At 56.2% G+C, this 20,216-nt stretch overlaps 1 protein-coding gene across 1 annotated transcript in view; it reads left to right on the plus strand.

Moving 5' to 3' along the window:
* HMCN2 (hemicentin 2) overlaps positions 1 to 20,216 on the plus strand; it is a 145,571-nt gene that overhangs the window by 17,318 nt on the left and 108,037 nt on the right. The window contains 7 exon segments of the mRNA XM_047830705.1: positions 3,813 to 3,883; positions 4,968 to 5,126; positions 6,329 to 6,451; positions 14,230 to 14,401; positions 15,281 to 15,387; positions 16,273 to 16,393; positions 18,492 to 18,755. Of these exon segments, the coding sequence (XP_047686661.1) occupies positions 3,813 to 3,883; positions 4,968 to 5,126; positions 6,329 to 6,451; positions 14,230 to 14,401; positions 15,281 to 15,387; positions 16,273 to 16,393; positions 18,492 to 18,755 (1,017 nt within the window).

Here is a 20,216-nt window from a genome sequence, read left to right on the forward strand (position 1 = left end):
AAACCCCAGGGAGGAAGCGCATAGACGTTACAATAACAGGGAAGCCCTTCCAACTGCTGTTTCATTTACGATAACTCACGTCGCCAACTTTATTCTTATATTGCCGCAAATGGAAGAGAAGGTGGTCAGCCTAGTGCTGGCCCAACGCTGGGGCTGTCGGGGCAGCTGCTGTCCCTAGACCACCATGGGGGTGGGCGGGGCCAGCCAGAGTCAGCCCTGGGCTCCCAGGGGCTGTTCCCCAGGTTGCAAGCAGTGAGCCGTCAGTGTGGATTCTTGAGCAGGGGCGATGTGAGGCAAACTGGGCGCAGGCCGGTCTCTCTGGCGTTGGCAGGTGGATGGATGAGTGGCTGGCACGCCTGGAGCTGGCGAGGACCGTTACGAGCTTCCTGAATTTGCTTCCAAAGTCTTTACAAATGGCCTTGCCTCTGACCCAGCAATCCTGCTTAGGGGAGCGAATGCCACGGAGACGGCCGAGCTGGTGCCTAAATGCCATGGATCCGAAGGTGTTCTTGATCACGCTGCTCTTTTTAACCATCGGAAACAAAGCCATGTGAGATTGGGCAAGTCCGCTCATGGTCATTTATGCAAAGGAAATACTTCGGAGTCATTAAAAAATGATTTTGGACTGAGCATTTGGCCTTCTGGAAGGTTGCTCAAAATACGTTGTTCAGTGAAAAGAATCAGGTTAAAAATAGTATGTTATTTATACTTTAGTAGAAATTCTGCCTGAAAGAGTATGCATGCATTGTGAGATGTATATTTACAAATCTGCATGGAAGTTTTGAAGGTCACGTATGAAAATCAAAATGACTGTCTCTGGTTGGTAGAATTCCTTTCTCTTTCTTTCTGTTTTTAAGTTTATTTATTTACTTAGAGAGAGAGAGAGAGAGAGCACACCCATAAGTGGAGGAGGGGCAGAGAGAGAGCGCGCGCAGGCACGAGAGAAGATCCCAAGGAGGCTCCGTGCACTCAGCACAGAGCCCGATGTGGGGCTTGAACTCATGAACCATGAAATCGCGACCTGAGCCGAAATCAAGAATCGGACGCTTGACCTGCTGAGCCACCCAGGCACCCCAGAATTCCCTTCTCTTTCCATGCATCAGGACAGTTCACAGGGAGCAGTGCTCAACAGCTCAGTGTCTGGAGTTGTACAGACCTGGGCTCATCCGTGCCACTTGCTGGCTGTGTGTCTTTGGGCAGATTACTTAACCTCTCTGGGCTTCCGTTTTCTCCTCTATAAAATGTGGGTAAGACTGAGAGCTACCAGGTGCCAGGGAGGACTCAGTGAGCTAACGCTCTGGGAACATCTCGGCACGTGGACTGGTCCTTAGTCAGTGCTTAGTAAACTAGTGTCATTTTTTTAAACATCGGACGTGTATTATTACGTAATAAAGCAATAACCAACATTGAGTCAAATCACTCACTTTTCTCCGTCAAACTAGAGTTTGAGGCCCTCGTGTTGGAGCAAGACTGTCTTGCCCTGTGCCTTTTGTGAGACCTCACGCTGGAACATAGGCAGTCGTGTGGCCGTGGGGGCTGGGCTGGCTCCTGTTCGCCAAGCCTTTGCTGGGTACCAGAATCCATGGGTGGGGGTGTCCCTCCCTGGCCCCACCAATTCTTACAATGATGGCTCTCAGCTAGGATAGATGGTGTTGTTATATGCCTCATTTTACAGATGGGGAAACTGAGGCTGGACACAGTGAGGTCAGGTCTGGGGGACCCCACGGCTGAAGGATGGAGCCAGCATTGCAGTCAGCTCTGTCTGGGGGCAAAGCCTGAGGGTTTGGTCGAATCAGTTACCGCAGAGTTCAGAAAGTAGGGGTGTGGAGGGGGGAGGCTTGGTAAAGGCTGGAACAGCTGAGGGAGGGGTGCTGGACATGACGAATACATTCAGAACACAGAGGCAGGGGCCCTCAGGGGACCATGGATTCTTAAAGTGCCCGGCAGAAGGGCTGCTGTCCGCACTCTCCCTTGAGAATTGTGGATGAATGCCGGATGATTCCACAGGCTTCCTTCCCTAAGAAGGACCAAGGTCTGCTGACTGGTTGATGAGTGTGGGAATTTTGGGGGGGGTGCCTAGAATTTAGAATTCTTCAACTAAAAACGGTCCATTATTAGAGTTCACCGAGGACTCAGAGGAAATACTTTCCTAAGAAACTTGACATCCACGAACCTTGTAAAACCCCCATTGTGCATACGTCCGTAGGGTGGGTTGGAATTCCGGGTCTACGTGGCGAGTTGGAATTCTAGCCCAGTTGTCAGTGCACTGGTAGCCTTGCCTTAGGTTAGCTGTGACTTTCAAGTATGGCTGTTAAACCTTTTTATTGGGGGAACATCCCGAATACACACAAAGGAAGCAGAGCAGAGTAATGAATCGGCATATACCCACCACCAAGTATCCAAACCGCTCTCGTTCATCTATACCTCTTCCCACCCTCCACCCCAACTCAGTGATGATTGCTGTCTTTAGCTCTGGTTTTAGGAGGTAAAAATTTGCATACGCTGAAATGCACAAATCTTTGCTTTGCACTTTGGAGAGACCATATACCCGCGGAGCCCCCATTCCTGTTACCATATAGAACATTTCTGCCGTCCCAGACAGTCCTTTTGCCTCTCCCCAGTCCCCAGACAACCCCCGTTCTGATTTTTTTCCACCTTGGAATAATTCTGCCTGTTCTAGAACTTCTATAAATGGAACCATTAAACACGCACTCTTTTGTGTCTGGCTTCTTTCGTGCGGTGTTACGTCTGTGAGATTCATCACGCGGTTGCTTGTATTGGTAGCTTGTTCTGTTTTCTTGCTGAGCAGTATTTGATTATACGAAGAGACCACAGTTTGTTTACCGTTTCTTTGGTTGATGGACATTGGACCGGTTTCCAGTTCTGGGCTATCGTGAGTACAGCCGCGGTGAACGTTTGAGTACAAGTCTTGGTGTAGACATATGTTTTCATTTCTCGGGAGCGAAATGGCTGGATCGAATGGTATGTGCATGCTTGATGGTTTTAGAAAGTTCTCTTGGCCTTCCAAAGTGGTTGGACCCTTTGCATTCCCACCGGCGGTGGACGGAAGTTTCAGTTGCCCTGTGTCCTCGCCTGCATTTGGTGCAGTCAGCCTTTGTAATTGAATTCTGTTCTTTTTAAATGAGCTAACAGGGGCGCCTGGGTGGCTCAGTCGGCCAAGCATCCGACTTCGGCTCAGGTCACGATCTGGCGGTCTGTGGGTTCGAGCCCCGCGTCGGGCTCTGTGCTGACAGCTCCGAGCCTGGAGCCTGCTTCCGATTCTGTGTCTCCCTCTCTCTCTGTTCCTCCCTTGCTCGTTCTCTGTCTCTCTCTGTTTCTCAAAAATAAACATTAAAAAAAAATTTAAATGAGCTAATAAATGGATGGAGTTTCTGGAAGATTTCATTCTTGTTCATCAGCCTGGCGTTGGACAGCTCTCTGTTCCTTTGTCTTTCCAGAATTCCTTTCCCACTGATGGTGATAGAGACGGCCGTGTTCAGAGAAGATTAGGGACCGTGGTTTTGAGGTTGAGCAGGGCGGGGGTTGCCCTCCGTCTCGCCTCTGTGCTCCCCTGGAGTTCTGGTCTGGTTTGGAGCAGGGCAGGGGGCTGAGTAGCCTGACCTCCCTTCCAGGTCAGATCCTGGCAGGCCTGGAAGTCTCTCTCCCTTTGGTGGTGGGGGGGGAGGGGGTCTCTGGGGCCCAGGCTTCACCCCCTTTCCCCCTGGTGGCACGTCTAACTGTTCCCCCACCCCACGGAGGCGCTGCGTCTGGGAATCCAAGCCCACCTGGGCCTCTCTCTCTTTTCCCTGCAGATATTGGCCCGGTGACCCTCACGGCAGACCCGGCGGTGTTTCAGAGGGAGCTGAGAGAACTCTATGTGCAGGTGGGCCGCCCTGCCCCTGGCTGCCGCCCGCCCCCCGCCTCCTGCCGTCCTTCCCAGTCCGTGCAGAGGCCAAGGTCTTTACCCTACCCGCTGGCCAAGATGGCGGCTCCCTGAACCGCCATCACCTGCCTCCCAACACTGCCTGGGGCCTGCACCCCAGCTGGGGGGTCCCGGAGAATCTGTACTTCTCGGGGTTCCTTCCTTTATTCGGTGAACCAAGTACCGACAGGAGTCCCTGTGCCTGGCACGTAGTAGGTGCTTATTATTCAGTGAACGGACGAAGCGGTAGCTGAAGGAGGATGCGAGGGGTCTCAGTGCAGACCCCCAAAGCCGACACACTGAGCACCTTGGTAAAGCATCTGTCCTTCCCCGCCTCCCGCCGCTGAGGACAGCAGCTTCCTGAAGGCAGGGGCCCCACGTATCTGGCTCACCGCCAGGTCCCCTAGGACTCAGAACGGGGCCCAGTGCCTAGAGGGGACAGGAAGCGCTTGTGGGCCGGATGAACGGGCCCGGGAGAGATGCGTTACCGAAAAGTGACCCCGTTGCTGGGTGTGCAAAGCTGTCGAGGCGGGACGCGCTCCCTTCTCGCGGAGCTCCCGTCCGTGGACCGGGAGGGCGGGAGCGTGTGTTGGTTGGTTTGGGACTGGTTCCGGGGCAGAGAGGATTCGGGGGGAGGGCTGGCTGAGAATGGCGTCCTCTGCCCAACGCCCACCTCTCTCTCTCCCGGCCGCCCCCTGTACCCTCCGTCGTCCAAGCCTTGACCAACACGTGGCTTCTTTGGGGCATCTGTTAGACGTCCCGGAGGTCCCCTCCCTCCTCTCCATCTTGCATCACTCACCGCAGTGGTAATTAAAGAACCGTGTCGTGCTTGTTAGCGCTTAGAGCAGGCCCCCACGGGAGGGACCCCGCTCTTGCGTGGGTGAGCGAGCAAGCAGATGGTACGGGCGGGGACAGAAGCCGGACAGAGGGGATTGCCCCCCTCCAGCCCCGCCCCCCCGCCCCCCCGTCAGTGTCAGAGGTCTACCTGGGTGGGCCCCACCTGGAGGAGCTGGGTGGAGGCCCCTGACACACCCCTGCCCTGCAGGGAGGCGGTGACTGCCCAGAGATGAGTGTGGGAGCCATCAAGGCTGCCGTGGAGGTGGCCAACCCCGGCTCCTTTATCTACGTCTTCACGGACGCCCGCGCCAAGGACTACCACAAGAAGGAAGATGTCCTGCGCCTCCTGCAGCTGAAACAGTCACAGGTGAGTGGACCGGCCCGGGGAACTCGAGCGTGGGGGCCCCAGGGGGGTCCTGAGGAAGCTGGGGTCCCCGGCGCAGGCAGCCCGGGCCCCCACCTGCCGAGCGGAGGGCGGGAGCTTCTCGTCCAGGGTCTCCGCCGGCCCTGGAGGCCGAGCCGGTCTGGTGAAGTCCAAGTGTGTTCTCATGCTCTGGGCCCCCCGCCCGCCGGGGCTCCCGCCGCCTGGCGAGGCTCATTCTTGATAAAGACCACGCCACCCCCCACTCCCCTCGCGCCCTGTCAGAGTCTGTGCGATCCGTCTTCCTCCTGGCGTCGCCTCTGCTCCTGTCTCTGCAGAGCGAGGCGCCCTCTTCCCAGTGCCTCGAGGTCTGGACTCTCTGCTGGGGCTTTTGCTTCTTGTGTTCACAGCCAGGGCTGGGGGAGGGGTGTGCACGGGACGGGAGAAGGGCCATCTGACTGTGTGACCTCCTCGGGTGAAGCTCTCGAGAGCTGGGACAGCTTCTCTGGTCTCCCGTCTAGAACAAACTCCATTCTCCAAGGTTTTCTTCTTCTTTTTTTTTTCTTTTAAAATTTTTTAATGTTTATGTATTTTTGAGCGAGAGAGAGAGCGTAAGCAGGGGAGGGGCAGAGAGAGAGGGAGACACAGACTCCGAAGCAGGCTCCGGGCTCTGAGCTGTCAGCACAGAGCCCGACGCGGGGCTCGAACTCATGAACCGTGAGATCGTGACCTGAGCCGAAGTCAAACAGTCAACCTTAGAACCCACGGTTTTTCTAAGTGTGTGGCCTCCAGGGGCTACTGCTCGGGGCCAGCCGATTTCCATCCCCTTCCTTGTTGTAGATTTAATAATGGCTCCCAGTGGCTCAGTCGGTTAAGCATCTGACCGCGGCTCAGGTCGTGAACTTGTGGTTCGTGGGTTCGAGCCCCGCGTCGGGCTCTGTGCTGACAGCTCGGAGCCTGGAGCCTGCGTCGGATTCTGCGTCTCCCTCTCCCTCTTGTTCACACACTCCCTCTCTCTCTTTCTCTCTCTCAAAAAAAAAAAAAAAAACATTAAAATAATGGCTCCCATGTATTGAGGCACCTAGTATGCCTGGCCCTGTACCACACCCTTGACCTGCGTCGGCCCCGATCCCCTGGTTCTGGCCCTGCCACTCCACTCACCCCTGAAGAAGGTGGCCAGGGAAGCCACCTGTGTGTCCCTCTTCCAGGTGGTCTTCGTGCTGACGGGGGACTGTGGTGACCGCACCCATCCCGGCTACCTGGCTTACGAGGACATCGCCGCCACCAGCTCCGGGCAGGTGTTCCACCTGGACAAGCAGCAGGTGACCGAGGTGAGCCTTCCCTGACCGTCCTCGCCCCTGGGCGGCTGGGCTTGGTGGTCAGGTAGCTGTGCCACCTGTGAGCAGTGCTCCCCCTGTGGCCAGCGCAGTGAGTGCTGTGCTCCGGGCTGTATGAGGTCCTCTCGCCAGCCCCCCCCCCCTCTAACCACCCCCCCCAAAGGCAGGTGCCGCAGACTTCCCGATGTCGCAGGTAAAGAGGCTGGAGCTCGAAGAAGCACCCTGGGTCCCACAGGTGGTCCGGGCTGGCCAGATGGACCTAGCAAAATTTGCCAACAGTTGGGGGGGGGCGGGGGTACGGGGTGAGCTTCTCCGCAGAGTCGGGGAACCCAGGGGCGGGTGGAGGAGTGGGTGGGGGGCAGGGGGTGTCCGATTCAGGCTGTGTTGCTGGGGCAGAGAGTCCTGCTGGGGAATGAGCAGGCAGGCGCTTGCTTGGTCCTGTGTCCTGAGATGCAGGGTTGTCAGTGACCTGGCGTCTGTACCCTCGCCGTGTTCTCGAACTGGGGGCCTGCCCTTCCTCTCCTCCAGGCCCCATTGGCCGCTCAGAACTTGCCCTTCCTTCCCTCTCCCTGCGCGTCTGCCTGCTCCCTTTCAGGAGCCAGAGGGATCCTTCCAGTGACATGCTCATAAATGTTCACAACTGCGTCCCTGGAAAGAATAAGAATGTCCGTATCCATCTCCCTCATCTGACCAATGAGCCTGTCCTGTTTGCCCCCTGGAGAAGGTCCGGGCCCTTATCCAACCCCGTGGCCCGTGTTCTCCCCTTTTGCTCACCGCTGCCACCCCACTGGCCTCTGCTGTTTCTTCAGTGCCCCGCGTCTTTCTACCCCAGGGCCTTTGCTCATGCGGCTCGTTTTTCCCACTTCTCCTCCCCTGGCTCCTCATTTTCCCGGCCTTAGCTGACATGCTGTCCCCCTTGGGAGACCTCCCTTGATTTCCCTTCTTGTTACTTAACGCCACTAGGCTGTGAGCTCCCTGACAGCCCGGCCCTTACGGGTCCTGTATCCCGGGTCCCGTCTGCTGCCGTATCCCCGGCACCTTATGCAGCCCCCAGCGTGGAGCAGGTGCTCAGTAAATAGCCGGTGGGTGGACAGATGCGGGGTCCCTTGCGCCCGAGGCCCTGGGAGGAGGAAAGCAAGAGAGATTGTGTGTGTGAGGCAGGCCCTGGCCCCAGCCAGCCCTGCTGTAGCCTCCAGGGGAGGGTTTTTTTTTGTGTGTTCTGTATTTATGCTCTCCGGGGCCGTGTTTAGATTAGCGTGCCTTAACTCCCTGTTGACAGATGGCGTTTATGGCTCTCCGCGACACATTGGACTTTATTCTTTGGCATGTGCACCTCCTCTGGCGCTGAGCCGCCCAAGTGAGGGTGGGAGGCACTGAAGAGTGGAGGGATGGCTGGGTCCTTGTGTGGGGGGAGACCTATTTGGGTGGGAGCTGGGTGCTTGTCAGCGGCTAATCAGACAGTGCGGTGCCGGGCAGGGTAGCGGAGGACGGCCCTGCCCGGGTGTGTGGGGCTGGGCTCTCCTGTGCTCTCTCTCGAGGCGGGGAAGTTGGGGCGACTCCGCTGGCTCCTGGCCATAGTGCCCAGCCTTCTGTTGTGGGAGCCTGACTCGGCGGTAGGTGTCTCACTTGATGGGACCTCCGGTGGCCCAGCATTGGCTGCCTCTGGGTAGCGGCCTGGATCCTCCTCCTTCCTGGCCACAGAGCTGCGTCATTCCAGATGTGCCCAGACATTCGGCAAGCCTGAGAAAGCGGCCGGGGCACCCGGGAGAGGGAACGGTGTCTTTGCCCAAGCCAGGGGGGGCTCCAGCTGAGAGAATGACTCCTCAGAAGTTGCGGGAGTCCCTGAATTACTGCCTGTGTCGTTAGCCCCTTCACCTTCCCAAGGTACGTCCCATGTGGCAGGAGCGACACGTTCTGTAATCTCTCTTCCCTTCGCTGACCGTGCACCGGCTACGCTCACCGCGCACAGCTTCCGGTGCCGGGCGCAGAGACAGAATCCATCCAGGTCCGGTCTCGGTGCTTCTGAGCCTTTACTTTCTTCCGGTTGTGGGGTTGGCCCTCTGGGATTCCAGGGTCGTTAAAGCAAGGGGAAGATCCTCTCCCCCTGGCGGGGTCAGTTCGGAGCTTTTGCCAGCCTTCAGTGGACGGGGGAGGCAGGCATCATGGCCCCTTGGGGGTGTGCATTTCTGGTCTCGGCTGAGCTAGGTCCAAGCCCCCCCTTGCCCTGGCACAGAGCCCCCCACCCCCGCCCAGCCCTGGCAGAGTGGGCCGGAATTGCTGGGCAAAGCCCCTCATTCTGAAGCTTTCTCTGGCCCTGGGAAGTCCATTCTGGGGGCCCAGACCCTGCCCCTGTTAGCACCGGCCCAGCCCGCACAAACGTGGCAAATCGCCCAGATTCTGCACATTTCTCAACTAGGAGAAAGGCGAGCTACCTTCTAAGGCAGTAAGTGTGGGGTGCAGGGGAGAAGGGGCGCTCTGACCAGGTGGTTCCAGTTAACAGATCAGGAGGCACCGGCCCCAGAGATGACTTCATCCCGGACTCTTCCCGGAGAGGGCAGCCCGGTGGAGGTTTAGGGCCGCATGCCGGCTTCGGACCCCAGCCCTGCCACCTGGCTGCCGTGTGACCCGAACTCAGTCCTTAACCTCTCTGGGCCTCCGTTTCCCCCTGTGCACGGCTGGGTTTTTGAGAGCCCCTGCCCGGTGAGACGGGGGCGCTGTCCGGACAGGCACCCGGAAGCCCTTGGTGAGAGTTCGTGACGGCTGTGGCTCCAGCCCCCTGCTTTGGTGTGAACCCGTGCCAGGTTCCGGCACACCCCCGTGGACAGTAAGGGCTCTCTCGGAAAAGGTTCTCAGGACCCGAGCGCCCAGCGGTGGCGCCCAGCTGGCAGGGGCTGGTGCCCTCTCTCCATCACTGCCTGCCGGGCTTCCTGACCCAGGCTCCACGGTCCGGTCCCAGCTCTCTGCTCTGCGGCTCTCAGGCCCCGTAGGCCCCTGGCCTCCCCGCTCGGCCTCCTCGGCCGGCCTGGCTGTCAGGCGTCTGGGGGAGGGGCCCCAGGGGATGATTTATCTGCCGTGAAAGGCCCAGCGGCAGCCATCTGGCCAGGGTAGCAGCTCCAGATTCTTTCCATCCTTCCCTATCGGTGACAGAGAGATGAGCCCCATTGCAGCACGGGCTCGCGGGCCCCCGGTCCCACTAACATCTGGAAGCCATTGTCTTCGCCAGATAAACATTGAGCTGGCTTGATGAAGGCACTCTGCTCCGAGGGCTCCCCAGATTCCGCTTGGAGCCCTGGGGGGATTGTAGGGTCCAGGAAGCCTGTCCACAGGCCTGGACGCACAGGGGATCCGGGCTGGCTGAGGGCAGCGCCCTGGTGGTGACGGGCTTAGGGCAGACCCCGTGGGCACGCCGCCGCCTGGTGGGGTCCCTGGCACTGAGCTCAGTCTGAGCCTTCGCTGCCGGTCGGTAGCCTGGATTCCTGGGCACCGTCCCTCCGTCCTCCTAGAACAAGCTCGTAGTGACAGTTGCAACGCAACAGTGCGTGTGATTTCTCTGGGTAATTGTCAGCTGGTGCAGCCACCGCCTCCAGGCAGCTTTGCTCGGTTGTGATTTCCTCCCGACCCCTGACAAGGCCCGGCCCCGGGGGAAGACGACAGTGGTCCCGGAGCTGTGGCAGCAGCTGCCTCACCTCGCTGGCTTCTGTCCGCCTCTCCAGATGGGAGCCTCGACTGCCAAGGGGCTTCCTCCCGCCAGCCCCCGTGTGTGCGCAGAACCTTTCCAAGGGAAACATTACTTAGAAAGCTAGACGAGCGGGCGCCTGGGTGGCTCAGTCGGTTAAGCATCCGCATTTCGGCTCGGGTCATGATCTCACGTTTTCGTGGGTTCAACCCCTGCCTCAGGCTCTGAGCACTGACTGTGTGGAGCCTGCTTGGGATTCTCTCTCTCTCTCTCTCTCTCTCTCTCTCTCTCTCTCTTTCTCTTTCTCTCTCTGCCCCTCCCCTGCTCAAGCTCTCTCTGTCTCTCTCAAAACAAATCAAATTGAAGAAAAAAAGAAAGAAAGCTGGGCGAAACAGAAGAAAGAGGGATCTCCAAGTATACAGAGAAGTGAGTTTTCGGAACCTGGGATTCGTATCCTGAGGTAACTGAAATCCAGCTGCAATGTGTAGATGTTCCAGCTCAGTCTGGACAAAATGTATTCACTTTTTAAATCTCGGGCACTTTCTTCCAATTCTCTTCTTTCCCTTTTCTCTCTCGCCGGCGATCGCACAGTAGGACTCTGATGCGGAGCAAGGTTGGCCGACATGTAGCACACGAGGCCCGCTTTCGGACCCCGTATCCCAGCAGACATGACTCATCAATCACAGAACGTCTTCTCACTGAAGCTGAATGCGGTTTCGACTTTTGCCAGACAGTATCCCAGGAAGCTACTTCCAGATTAGATTTGACTGGCGATTGATGAGGTTTGATTAGATTGATCAGAATTGGCGAGCGCCAGGGTACCCCTGTGGTTGCCTAGGGGTATAGATTCAAGTCATGGCGTACTTGTTTTTTTCAAGGACTTTTTCTTTACAAAAAAAATATGATCATGGAAGATGTTAAAGATAAAGAAAAGTCAGAAGAAGATAGGAGAAGGAAGAAAAACAAAGAGGGAGGGAGGCAAACCAGAAGACAGACTCTTAACTGTGGAGAACAAACTGAGGGTTGGTGGAGGGAGGCGGGTGGGGGAGGGGCTAAATGGGGGATGGGGACTGGGGAGGACGCTTGTGGGGAGGAGCACTGGGTGTTGTACGTGAGTGATGAATCACTAAATTCTGTTCCTGCAACCAGTGTTGCACGATGTGTTAACGAACCAGAATTTATTTATTTATTTAAAAAAAAATTTTTTTAACGTTTATTTATTTTGAGACAGAGAGAGACAGAGCATGAACGGGGGAGGGGCAGAGAGAGAGGGAGACACAGAATCGGAAGCAGGCTCCAGGCTCTGAGCCATCAGCCCAGAGCCCGACGCGGGGCTCGAACTCGGGGACCGCGAGATCGTGACCTGAGCCGAAGTCGGACGCTCAACCGACTGAGCCACCCAGGCGCCCCTAACGAACCAGAATTTAAATCAAAACTTGAAACAAACAAAAAAGAACCTATGTCCCAATTAGATTCAGCACCTAACAGGTTTACCCCGCCTGCTTTATCTGTCTCTTTCTATGCCTTTTGTTGAACCGTGACACCTTACCCGTAAATAATCATGTGTGGGTTTTTAAAAAAATACATATATATATGATCTTGGACACAGCCCACGATATCCTCTAATAAAATGAATAGTATTCTGCTGGTATCGTCCGATGCCAAGTTCATATTCAGTTTCCCCAATTGTCCTCAAAATGTCTTCGGTAACACGTTTTGTCAAATCGGGATTTAATCAGGGGCTGTGCATTTCATTCACTTGTTGTGTCTGTTACGTCCGCTTCCATCTGGAACAGTCTACCCTTTTTTTAATGCCACTAACTTGCTGGAGAGGCATCGGCTGTACAGTATCCTGTGTTACGGATTCATCTGATTGTTTCCTTATGGTGTCATTAATTTGTTCCCTCACCCGCCGTATTTCCCCTAACCTGCCAGTTAGCTCTCAGGGGCTGATTGATGGGAGCCAGCATTTCTGGCAGGAATATTTCATGGTTGGCGCTGTGTGTATTTTCTGTTGCATTGCCCCGGGAGGTAAATAATGTCTGATTGTCCCGCTCTTCCTGATGATAGTTTGATTCCTGGTGAAGGTGGTGACAGCCAGCTCTCGGTGCGTTGCAGGGCCGCATTTTTCCCCTTATGACTCAGGCGGTCTGTGGGGTAAATGCTGGGGCTCCGCATGGACGTCCAGTTCCCCACCCGCCTTCCATCTAACGGTTGTGGCGTCCGTGGAGGATGCTTGCATCATCTCTTTCACATTCATTAGTGGCCGTTCTTCCCTGAAAAAAAGAGCTTTGGCTTCTCCAAAGGGATGGCTTGGTTTTTTGAGGCACAGCGCCTATGGAAAAGGCAGGGATCGCACTTAGTTCTTTGTCTTTAATTAGCAGGTTGCTTTCACTGGTGGCAAATGAGGTTTTATTGTTTTGAATTTCGCTTTTCTTTGAGTATTACGGGCACACGGATTCTTTAAAGTTTATTTATTTTGAGAGAGAGAGAAAGAGAGAGCACGAGCGTGCCCAAGTTGGGGAGGGGCGGAGAGAGAGGACGAGAGAGCGAATCCCAAGCCGACTCCACGATGTCCGTGCAGAGCCCAACACGGGGCTCGATCTCACGAACTGTGAGATCGTGAACTGAGCCGAAAATCAAGAGGCAGACGCTGAACCGAATGAGCCCCCCGGGCGCCCCGGGGCACACAGATTCTAGAGTTCAGTGTGTTTCAGTTGATTAAAGTCATTATTCTTTTAGGGGTTCAAGTTGCCCCAGATTTAGCCAATGGGAGCTCTTTTCTCTCTGAGCTTATGGTGCTAATTTGTTGGACGGTGAGGTTCCTGTTTCATTTTGTTTAGTTCAAGAAGCATCCCGTGAAAACCTTAAAGTCACTTGGCCCGGGGCTGGCGAGGGGGGGAGGAAGGCCCCCTCTGAGTCCTCTTGCCTGGTTTTCTTACTGGAAACTGTGGGATGTGACTGCTACAAAGACAGGGACCGGGATGGAGCTGAGTCAGGTGACTGCCAGGTGAAATCTGGTGGCCCTGGTCAGGAGGTGTGTGCCCTGTCAGACCACACACAGTGAGCACATGCTTCCTGAGTACCCTGTCTGTGCCAGGCGTTGAGCTCGGGGCACGGCGGAGGGTCTCTGCCCTCCTGGGGCTCCCAGGCCAAGAGGGGAGACAGGATGAATGTAGCCAGGAGTGGGTTGATAAAGAAGGGGCAGGTCATTTCTGTCAGAGAACAGCGTGTGTGGGGGGAGCTGCCTAGGGAGGCCCGGGGGTTCAACCCTATAAGCGTGGGGAGAGTCAGGGGCACGCTGACCTTGAGCTGGGTTGGACAGCTGCCTAAATCCTAGGACAGGACACGGGGGCTTGAAGATCGTGGTCACGATTTGGAGAAACTCAACAATTTTGTGCTCTGTGAGATAACTTAGACTGGATCCGGGGTTGCTGACATGGGGTCTGTGCATGCACGGGGGTGGGGGGAGGTCTTTGAGAACCCCCCCGCCCACCAAAATCATACTTTAAATGTGTACTTGGGTGGGGGAGTCCTCGCCTGTTGCCTGCTTTTCAATGGGACCTGTCCAAAACACTTAAGATTTTAGAATGAATAAGCACTTCTAGAAACCAGGGACTTAGGATTTCTCAATGTTGTGAAATGAATCAGGAGGAGACTCCATCTTGGCAGCAGACCCTCTCGGTCCTGCTTAGAGAGTGTGCTACCCTGGCAGGAATGTGGCCTGAGGCCCCTTGGGGGGTGACAGTGAATTACATTGCTCTGGGGGAGATTCCGGATCTCCAGCGTTCATCTGTGGGTAGGAGGCATCAGGAAGGCTTCCTGGAGGAAGTGGTGGGTGCCTAGAAATTGGCCATTCCCTCTGAGCTGCCTCAGTTCAGGCCAGGAGGGTAATGACGTGTGAACTGGCCCTCTTGTAGAGCGGTGGGAGTGTGGGGGTACTGGGTGACCTGGAAAGCCTATACGCTGCCTAAAACCCAGGGTGGGGGATTGGATTCTGCTGGCGACCTGTCAGAGACCTGCCTCCAGTGGGTCAGACACAAGCGGGACCACAGGCACCTCTGCTGGCATCAGCTTCCCATAACCTGCCTCCCAGGTGCTGAAGTGGGTAGAGTCAGCGATCCAGGCCTCCAAGGTGCACCTGCTGTCCACGGACCACAAGGAGGAGGGCGAGCACACGTGGAGGATTCCCTTTGACCCCAGCCTGAAGGAGGTCACCATCTCCCTGAGCGGTCCGGGTCCCAAGATCGAAGTCCGCGACCCGCTGGGTATGTGCACCCTAGGACTGGCCGGCCTGTGCTTTGGCCCCAAGACTGAGCTGGGAGTCCGGGGTGGGACAAAGAGAGAGACCCGGGGTGGCAGTGGGTTTGGACACAAGGCTCTGGGAATAAGGAGGGGGGGGGGGTGCCAAGTGGAGGGCAGAGGGGGTGCCCATGGTGAGTGAGGAAGCAGGGAGGCTGTTAGCAGCCAAGGGAGGGGAATTAAAACAACGACAGTCCTGGGGGCGCCTGGGTGGCTCAGTCACTTAAGCATCGGACTCTGGATTTCACTCAGGTCACCATCTCACGGCTGTGCGATCGAGCCCCACATGGGGCTCCGCATTCAGCTTCACATTCTCTCTGTCTCTCCATCTGCCCCTCTCCTGAGTGCGCCCTCTCTCATGTGCTTGGGTTCCCTTTCTCTCAGTCTCTCTCTCTCTCCATGAGTAATGACCGTCCCTGGGATGCAAGGTTCATGCGGAGTCTTACCCGTATTCTCTCAGCGGGTCCCTACGGTGGGCTAGCAGACCAGTCGGGGCAAGAATTGGTGGCATGCCACCGAGATGGGAAGCTGGGGCTCTGGGAGGTGGAGTGATTTGTCCAGATCACCCAGGGTCTGTGTGATTTGGACCCAGCTACCTGGCCTCATGGAGCTCCGAGGATGTCCCGGGTCCCCAGGTCTGGAGGCCAGGTGTATGGCCCACACCCGGGGGTGGATGAGGCTGGAGTATAGAATGAGGCAAAGGCCCGAGCACCGCCTAAAGCCTTTGTCACTTTCTCTGGGAAGGCTGAGGCTGGTGGCTGGAAAGACCATGGGTTCCTGGAAGAATGGGGCCTCTGTCACAGTCAGGAAAGATGTGGGGACAGAAACCCTTGGGCGTTCCACAGGGAGGATCCTGCAGAAGGACGAGGGCCTCAACGTGCTCCTCAGCATCCCTGACTCTGCCAAGGTCGTGGCGTTTAAGCCTGAGCATCCTGGGCTGTGGTCCATCAAGGTACGGGGCCCTGGTGCCCAGGGAGGGGACCAGTTTCACCGAGCTGAGACACTGTCTCCCTCCTGCCTGTCCCGAGAGCCCTGGGGCCCTGGGAGGCTGGGGGCTGGAACATGGGTGGCGAGGTGGGCGTATCAGTAGAAGCAAAGGGTCCAGAACAGAGGAGGAGTATTCTGCTTTGCACCAGTGAGAGGAAGTAGAGCGGTTTGGGGTTAGTTAGGGAACTTTTCAGAAAGTTGGAGAAGTGATTTGAGGGTCCAGAGGTGGGTGGCTGAGCCGGCTTGAGGTTCAGAAACCTATCCTATGAAGAATGAACAACAGAAGCAAGGGTGACCTTGGGGGGAAGGATGGCTCAGAGGGACAAGGGCTGGCAGGGGGAGCAGGGCCCACTCTAATCTGCAAGGTGCTGGAGGCCAGGGACTTGGGGTAGGCTGGGCTCCCGGCAGAGTGTCCTGGGATGGGGGAGGCTGCTGCCTTGGAGGGATGTGAGCTCCTGCTGATTGGACAAACGTTTGTGAAGCACCTGCTAGGCTCCAGGCCCTGGGCTGGGTGTGGGTGCTGCAGGGGAGGGGGCAGCATTGACTCCTGCCCTTCAAACTCTGAGCGGCTTTGAGCCAAGAGCTCCAATGCCAGTGGGGAAGGCAAGGCAGGGCTTAGACCTATAGGGGGACAGACAGAGCTGCAGGTGTTGGGTGGGGGGGAGGCCAGAAGGGCAGAACAGCCTCAGGGGTCCCACTCAGGACACTACCGTAGCTGAGGCTTCTTTTGCTTCATTTGGGGAGCGTCTTGCTGGGCCCCCAGGGAGTAGGTAAGTTGCCCACGTGTCTGTCCCGGTGCTGGGGCACCGGAGGCAGATGCCCTGGTGACATGGGCCGGGGCCTGTGCTAGGTCTATAGCAGCGGTCGCCATTCGGTGAGGATCACAGGCGTCAGCAACATCGACTTCCGAGCCGGCTTCTCCACCCAGCCCTCTCTGGACCTCAACCACACCATTGAGTGGCCCCTACAAGGTATGGTGCTCCGGACCCTGGGGATGATGCAGATCTGCCTTCTGAAGAGGCGGGGCTTGCTTTGGGAATCGGGGAGCCTTGGGGGGCAGGCTATGAGTGTGTGACTGCAGTGTACCCGGAAGAGGCTGGCTTGAGCCATTCTCTCAGACCACAGTGAACCGAGCCCAGGGCCAGCACCCTCTCCACTGGTCCCCACCCAGGTGACGCCATGACCATTTACCTTTAGAACACACTCCCTGCCCGCAAAGGCCCCCAGGACCCTTGGCTGTCCCCCTTACTACTCAGTTCACACTTTCTCTTTTTTCTTTGTCCAAACTTGTCCATCTAGAGCTTCTTCGGTTTTCCATGGAACAGCAGGCTAGTCCGACAAATTAACAGGTGCTAGTCAGTTGTTAGCTTACTTGAAGAGGAGAACGGTATCTTACTCCAGAGGAATGCATGTCCTGATGGACATTCCGATGTTCCGGAGGCTGATGGGGGTTGAGAGCCCAGGGGGATGTTGGAGTTGGAGGCACAGGGTCGGTTTTCTGATGAGAAGCCACCCCCTGGGATCTGGGGTTGCCTGTGTGTCCCATCGTGGTTCCATCTGGAGGAGGAGGGCTCCAGAGCAGGCAGGGGCTCTTGGCTCAGGTTGTCAGAGCTCCATGCCAGAAAGTACCATCTGGTGGCCAGATCAGGGGTCCCAGTGTATAGTTTGGGAAGTATGGTCCCTCACCGTGGGGCCATCAGAGGACTTTGCTGGGACCAGCTCAGAAGAGAGAAGGGGAGGGATCTAGACCAGGTCAGGTCAACTCGGACCACTGACTAATGACCAACACGGTGCATACAAGATCCTTAGAGCTTTTGAGCGTGTGTTTGCTCTAACTTTTGTCATCGTTGTCAGCCCTTATTGGTTCTGTGCGAGGACCATCTCCAAAGTGAAAGGGGGCTGCTTGCTCATTTCACGTTTGTTTTTCCCAGCGTCAGGAAGGGGGGAGGCAGGGAAGCTTGCTTCCCGTTCTAGAGCCAGGAGAGAAAAGAACTCCTAAATGCAGCGCGCGAGTGGGGGTTGAAACTGAAGGGTCGCCAGGACCAGTCCCCAGTGGAAGAGAGTGAAGGGGACCTTCTTGGGACCTTTTTGGGACCTTCTTGGGTTTCTGCTTTTGATAAAGATGTGGTTTCCAAGACAGTTTTTTAAAAAAAAAAAAAGGGAGAGAGAAACAGCAGGGCAATTGCAAATGAGAAGTGGTTGGCACTTGGCTTCAGTGCTGGGGCATCCGGGAGTCTGGAGGCCGTGGCTATAGCTGGACAGCAACTGCCCAAGTACAGCGGACAGCAGCTACCTGCCGTTGGCCGATTGTTGCCACATGTGAATGGAGCCCAGCGCCGACACATGTTATTTTTCCAAGGAATCCGGACTTCCAGGTTTTGATGTGCCCTTTCCAGATTGTTCTCCACGCTTCTTCAAAAATGTTAAGGCATTCAGATTTTTATCCAACCACACCCTCTGTTCCCTGGTTTGTGATCTCTGAGACAAAACACAGTAATCACTGCCTGAAAAAGGGAAAGACCCGAGCGAAGTTCCCAAATCAACTGAGGGAATTCAGAAGCCCAGCTCCAGCTCTGTCTTTTCTGGAACAGGGTGAAAAGCCCGGGGCTGATAAGACAGAAAAGAAAATCAAAGCAAAGTGGACCGCGGGGGGAGAGAGAGGATAGGCAGGAGTCAGCGTTCCCAAACTAGCGTGTGTCTCACCTTGGCTGGTCCCAGAGCCTGCCCGATGACAGCCCACGCCAGAGTTAACGGGGGGGGGGGGGGGGGGTGGTGGTGGTGGTGGAGAGAAATGCCCCCTCCCAGTTCTACTCCAGGAGAGCCAGAGTCTGCAGAGTGGAGGTGATGCAGCCGTGGGAAGCTGTGGTGTGGGTGGACAGTGGTGTTTCAGGACCACGGACAGTAGCAGGCCCCCTCTGCTTAGCCACCCCCCAGCATTAGTTGGCACAGCAAAGAGGTGAGGGGCCGCGAGGAGGGCCAAGCAAGCTGGGTCCCTGACTATGGTCTGAGGGCCCCTGCTTGGGGAGGATCATGGAGCCGGCATCTTCTTCCTCACCCTTCCCTCTGCAGGGGTGCCCATCTCCCTGGTCATCAACTCCACGGGCCTGCAGGCACCCGGCCACCTGGACTCCGTGGAGCTCTCACGCAGCTCAGGGCAGCCCCTCCTGACTTTGCCCATGCAGCCCCTCTCCAATGGCTCCGCCCATCAGCTCTGGGGCGGACCGCCCTTCCACGCCCCCCAGGAGCGCTTCTACCTCAAGGTGAAGGGCAGAGACCACGAGGGGAATCCCCTTCTCCGTGTCTCTGGAGTTTCCTACAGTGGGGTGGTCCCAGGTGAGTGAGTAGCGCTCGTCACCCCCAGCGCCCCGGCTCACTTGGAGACTCACTTCTTCCCGGAAGCCTTCCCTGATTGCGTGATATTAGGAAATTAAACTTCTGTGAGCAGGAAACTCTGCGATGCGTTATGCTAAATACTGGGATGGTTCAGATGTAGCAATCAGTCGAGGATTTAGTACAAAGCCATCCATCTGCCCATCTACCCGTGCATCCACTCACGCATTCGTCTCTCCACCCACCCTTCATTGACCCAAACATCCATCCATTCATCTGCCTATCCATCCATCCACCCACTCATCCATGCATCCATCCTTCCAAATATCCATCCACCCATCCACTCATGCATGCGTGCATCCATCCAGATGTCCATCCAACATGCATTCTGTGTCAGTCCTGGTACTAGGCGTTGTAGACACAGCAGTGGGCAGGGCAGCGAGTATGGGTCTGCTCTTCCATAATCCTAATCATGGGAATACTAAGCTAGTCACCATTTTGAGCACTTCTCATGAGATAATCCTGAACCAAGCACCTGCCATACATTAGCTCATTGAGTGCTTCTGAGATGTGTCCCCATCTTATAGATGGAGAAGCTGAGGCTACCCGTCTCACAGGGTTGCCCTGAGGGTTCCATAAGTTAATACACATAACAAGATAGCTCTTGGGTGCTCTGAGGCTGTGCCCATGATGTGGGCATTGTGGACTTGGGCCCTCCAATGTGGTAGCTGCTGCTACTGTTATGTCTTTGTAGGCACGGGTCATTTTGTGGTCCTATCTTTGGTCACGTTGTGTTGGTTCCTACATGTATGTCTTTTTGCTTGTTTCCTTGTGTCCCTGAGGTCTCGCATGCGGCTCAGAAGCTCCCAGAGGGCAGGGCTGAGTCTTTGGCTTTCTAGCTCTGCCTCTGGTCCTAGCATGGGGTATCTGAGTTCACTGGCCATCAGCTTCCTTCCTGGGCTTTGTTCCCTCCTCCTGCCCACTCCCCGCTTTCCCGTGGCAGTGGCCTGGGCGGGGAGCTCACAGAGGTGGATGCCACTGATATCCAACATCTTCTTTGCTGGGGATCTCTTAACAAGGGACAGACTCCTCTGTCTACTACAAATAGGGATGCAGAGAGGGCACTAGGGTGAGGTGGGGGACTTTGAGGATCCGAGTAGGGTAGGTTAGGGCAGGGTACAGAGGTTGGGGACCCCGTCTCTCAGCCTCCTGACCTCCACTCCCCTGCTGTGGTCCCTGGGCCCCTCCTCCCTTGGCTTTTATAACTCCAAGGAGGAATTTTCAGGAGGGAGTTTCAGCAGGGGCAATAATAGCCTGTTTGTCTCCGTCCTGTTCTTGCAGATGAGTCGAAGAGTTTGGATTTCTCTCTGGATTTTGGTCTTCATCTCAGCACTAGATTAGAGAGAGAGAGATAGAGAGAGAGAGAGAGAGAGAGAGTTTGTGTGTGTTGGCAGGGCAGGGAGA

Source organism: Prionailurus viverrinus, chromosome D4 (genome assembly GCF_022837055.1).
Source record: "Prionailurus viverrinus isolate Anna chromosome D4, UM_Priviv_1.0, whole genome shotgun sequence".
NCBI lineage: Eukaryota > Metazoa > Chordata > Mammalia > Carnivora > Felidae > Prionailurus > Prionailurus viverrinus.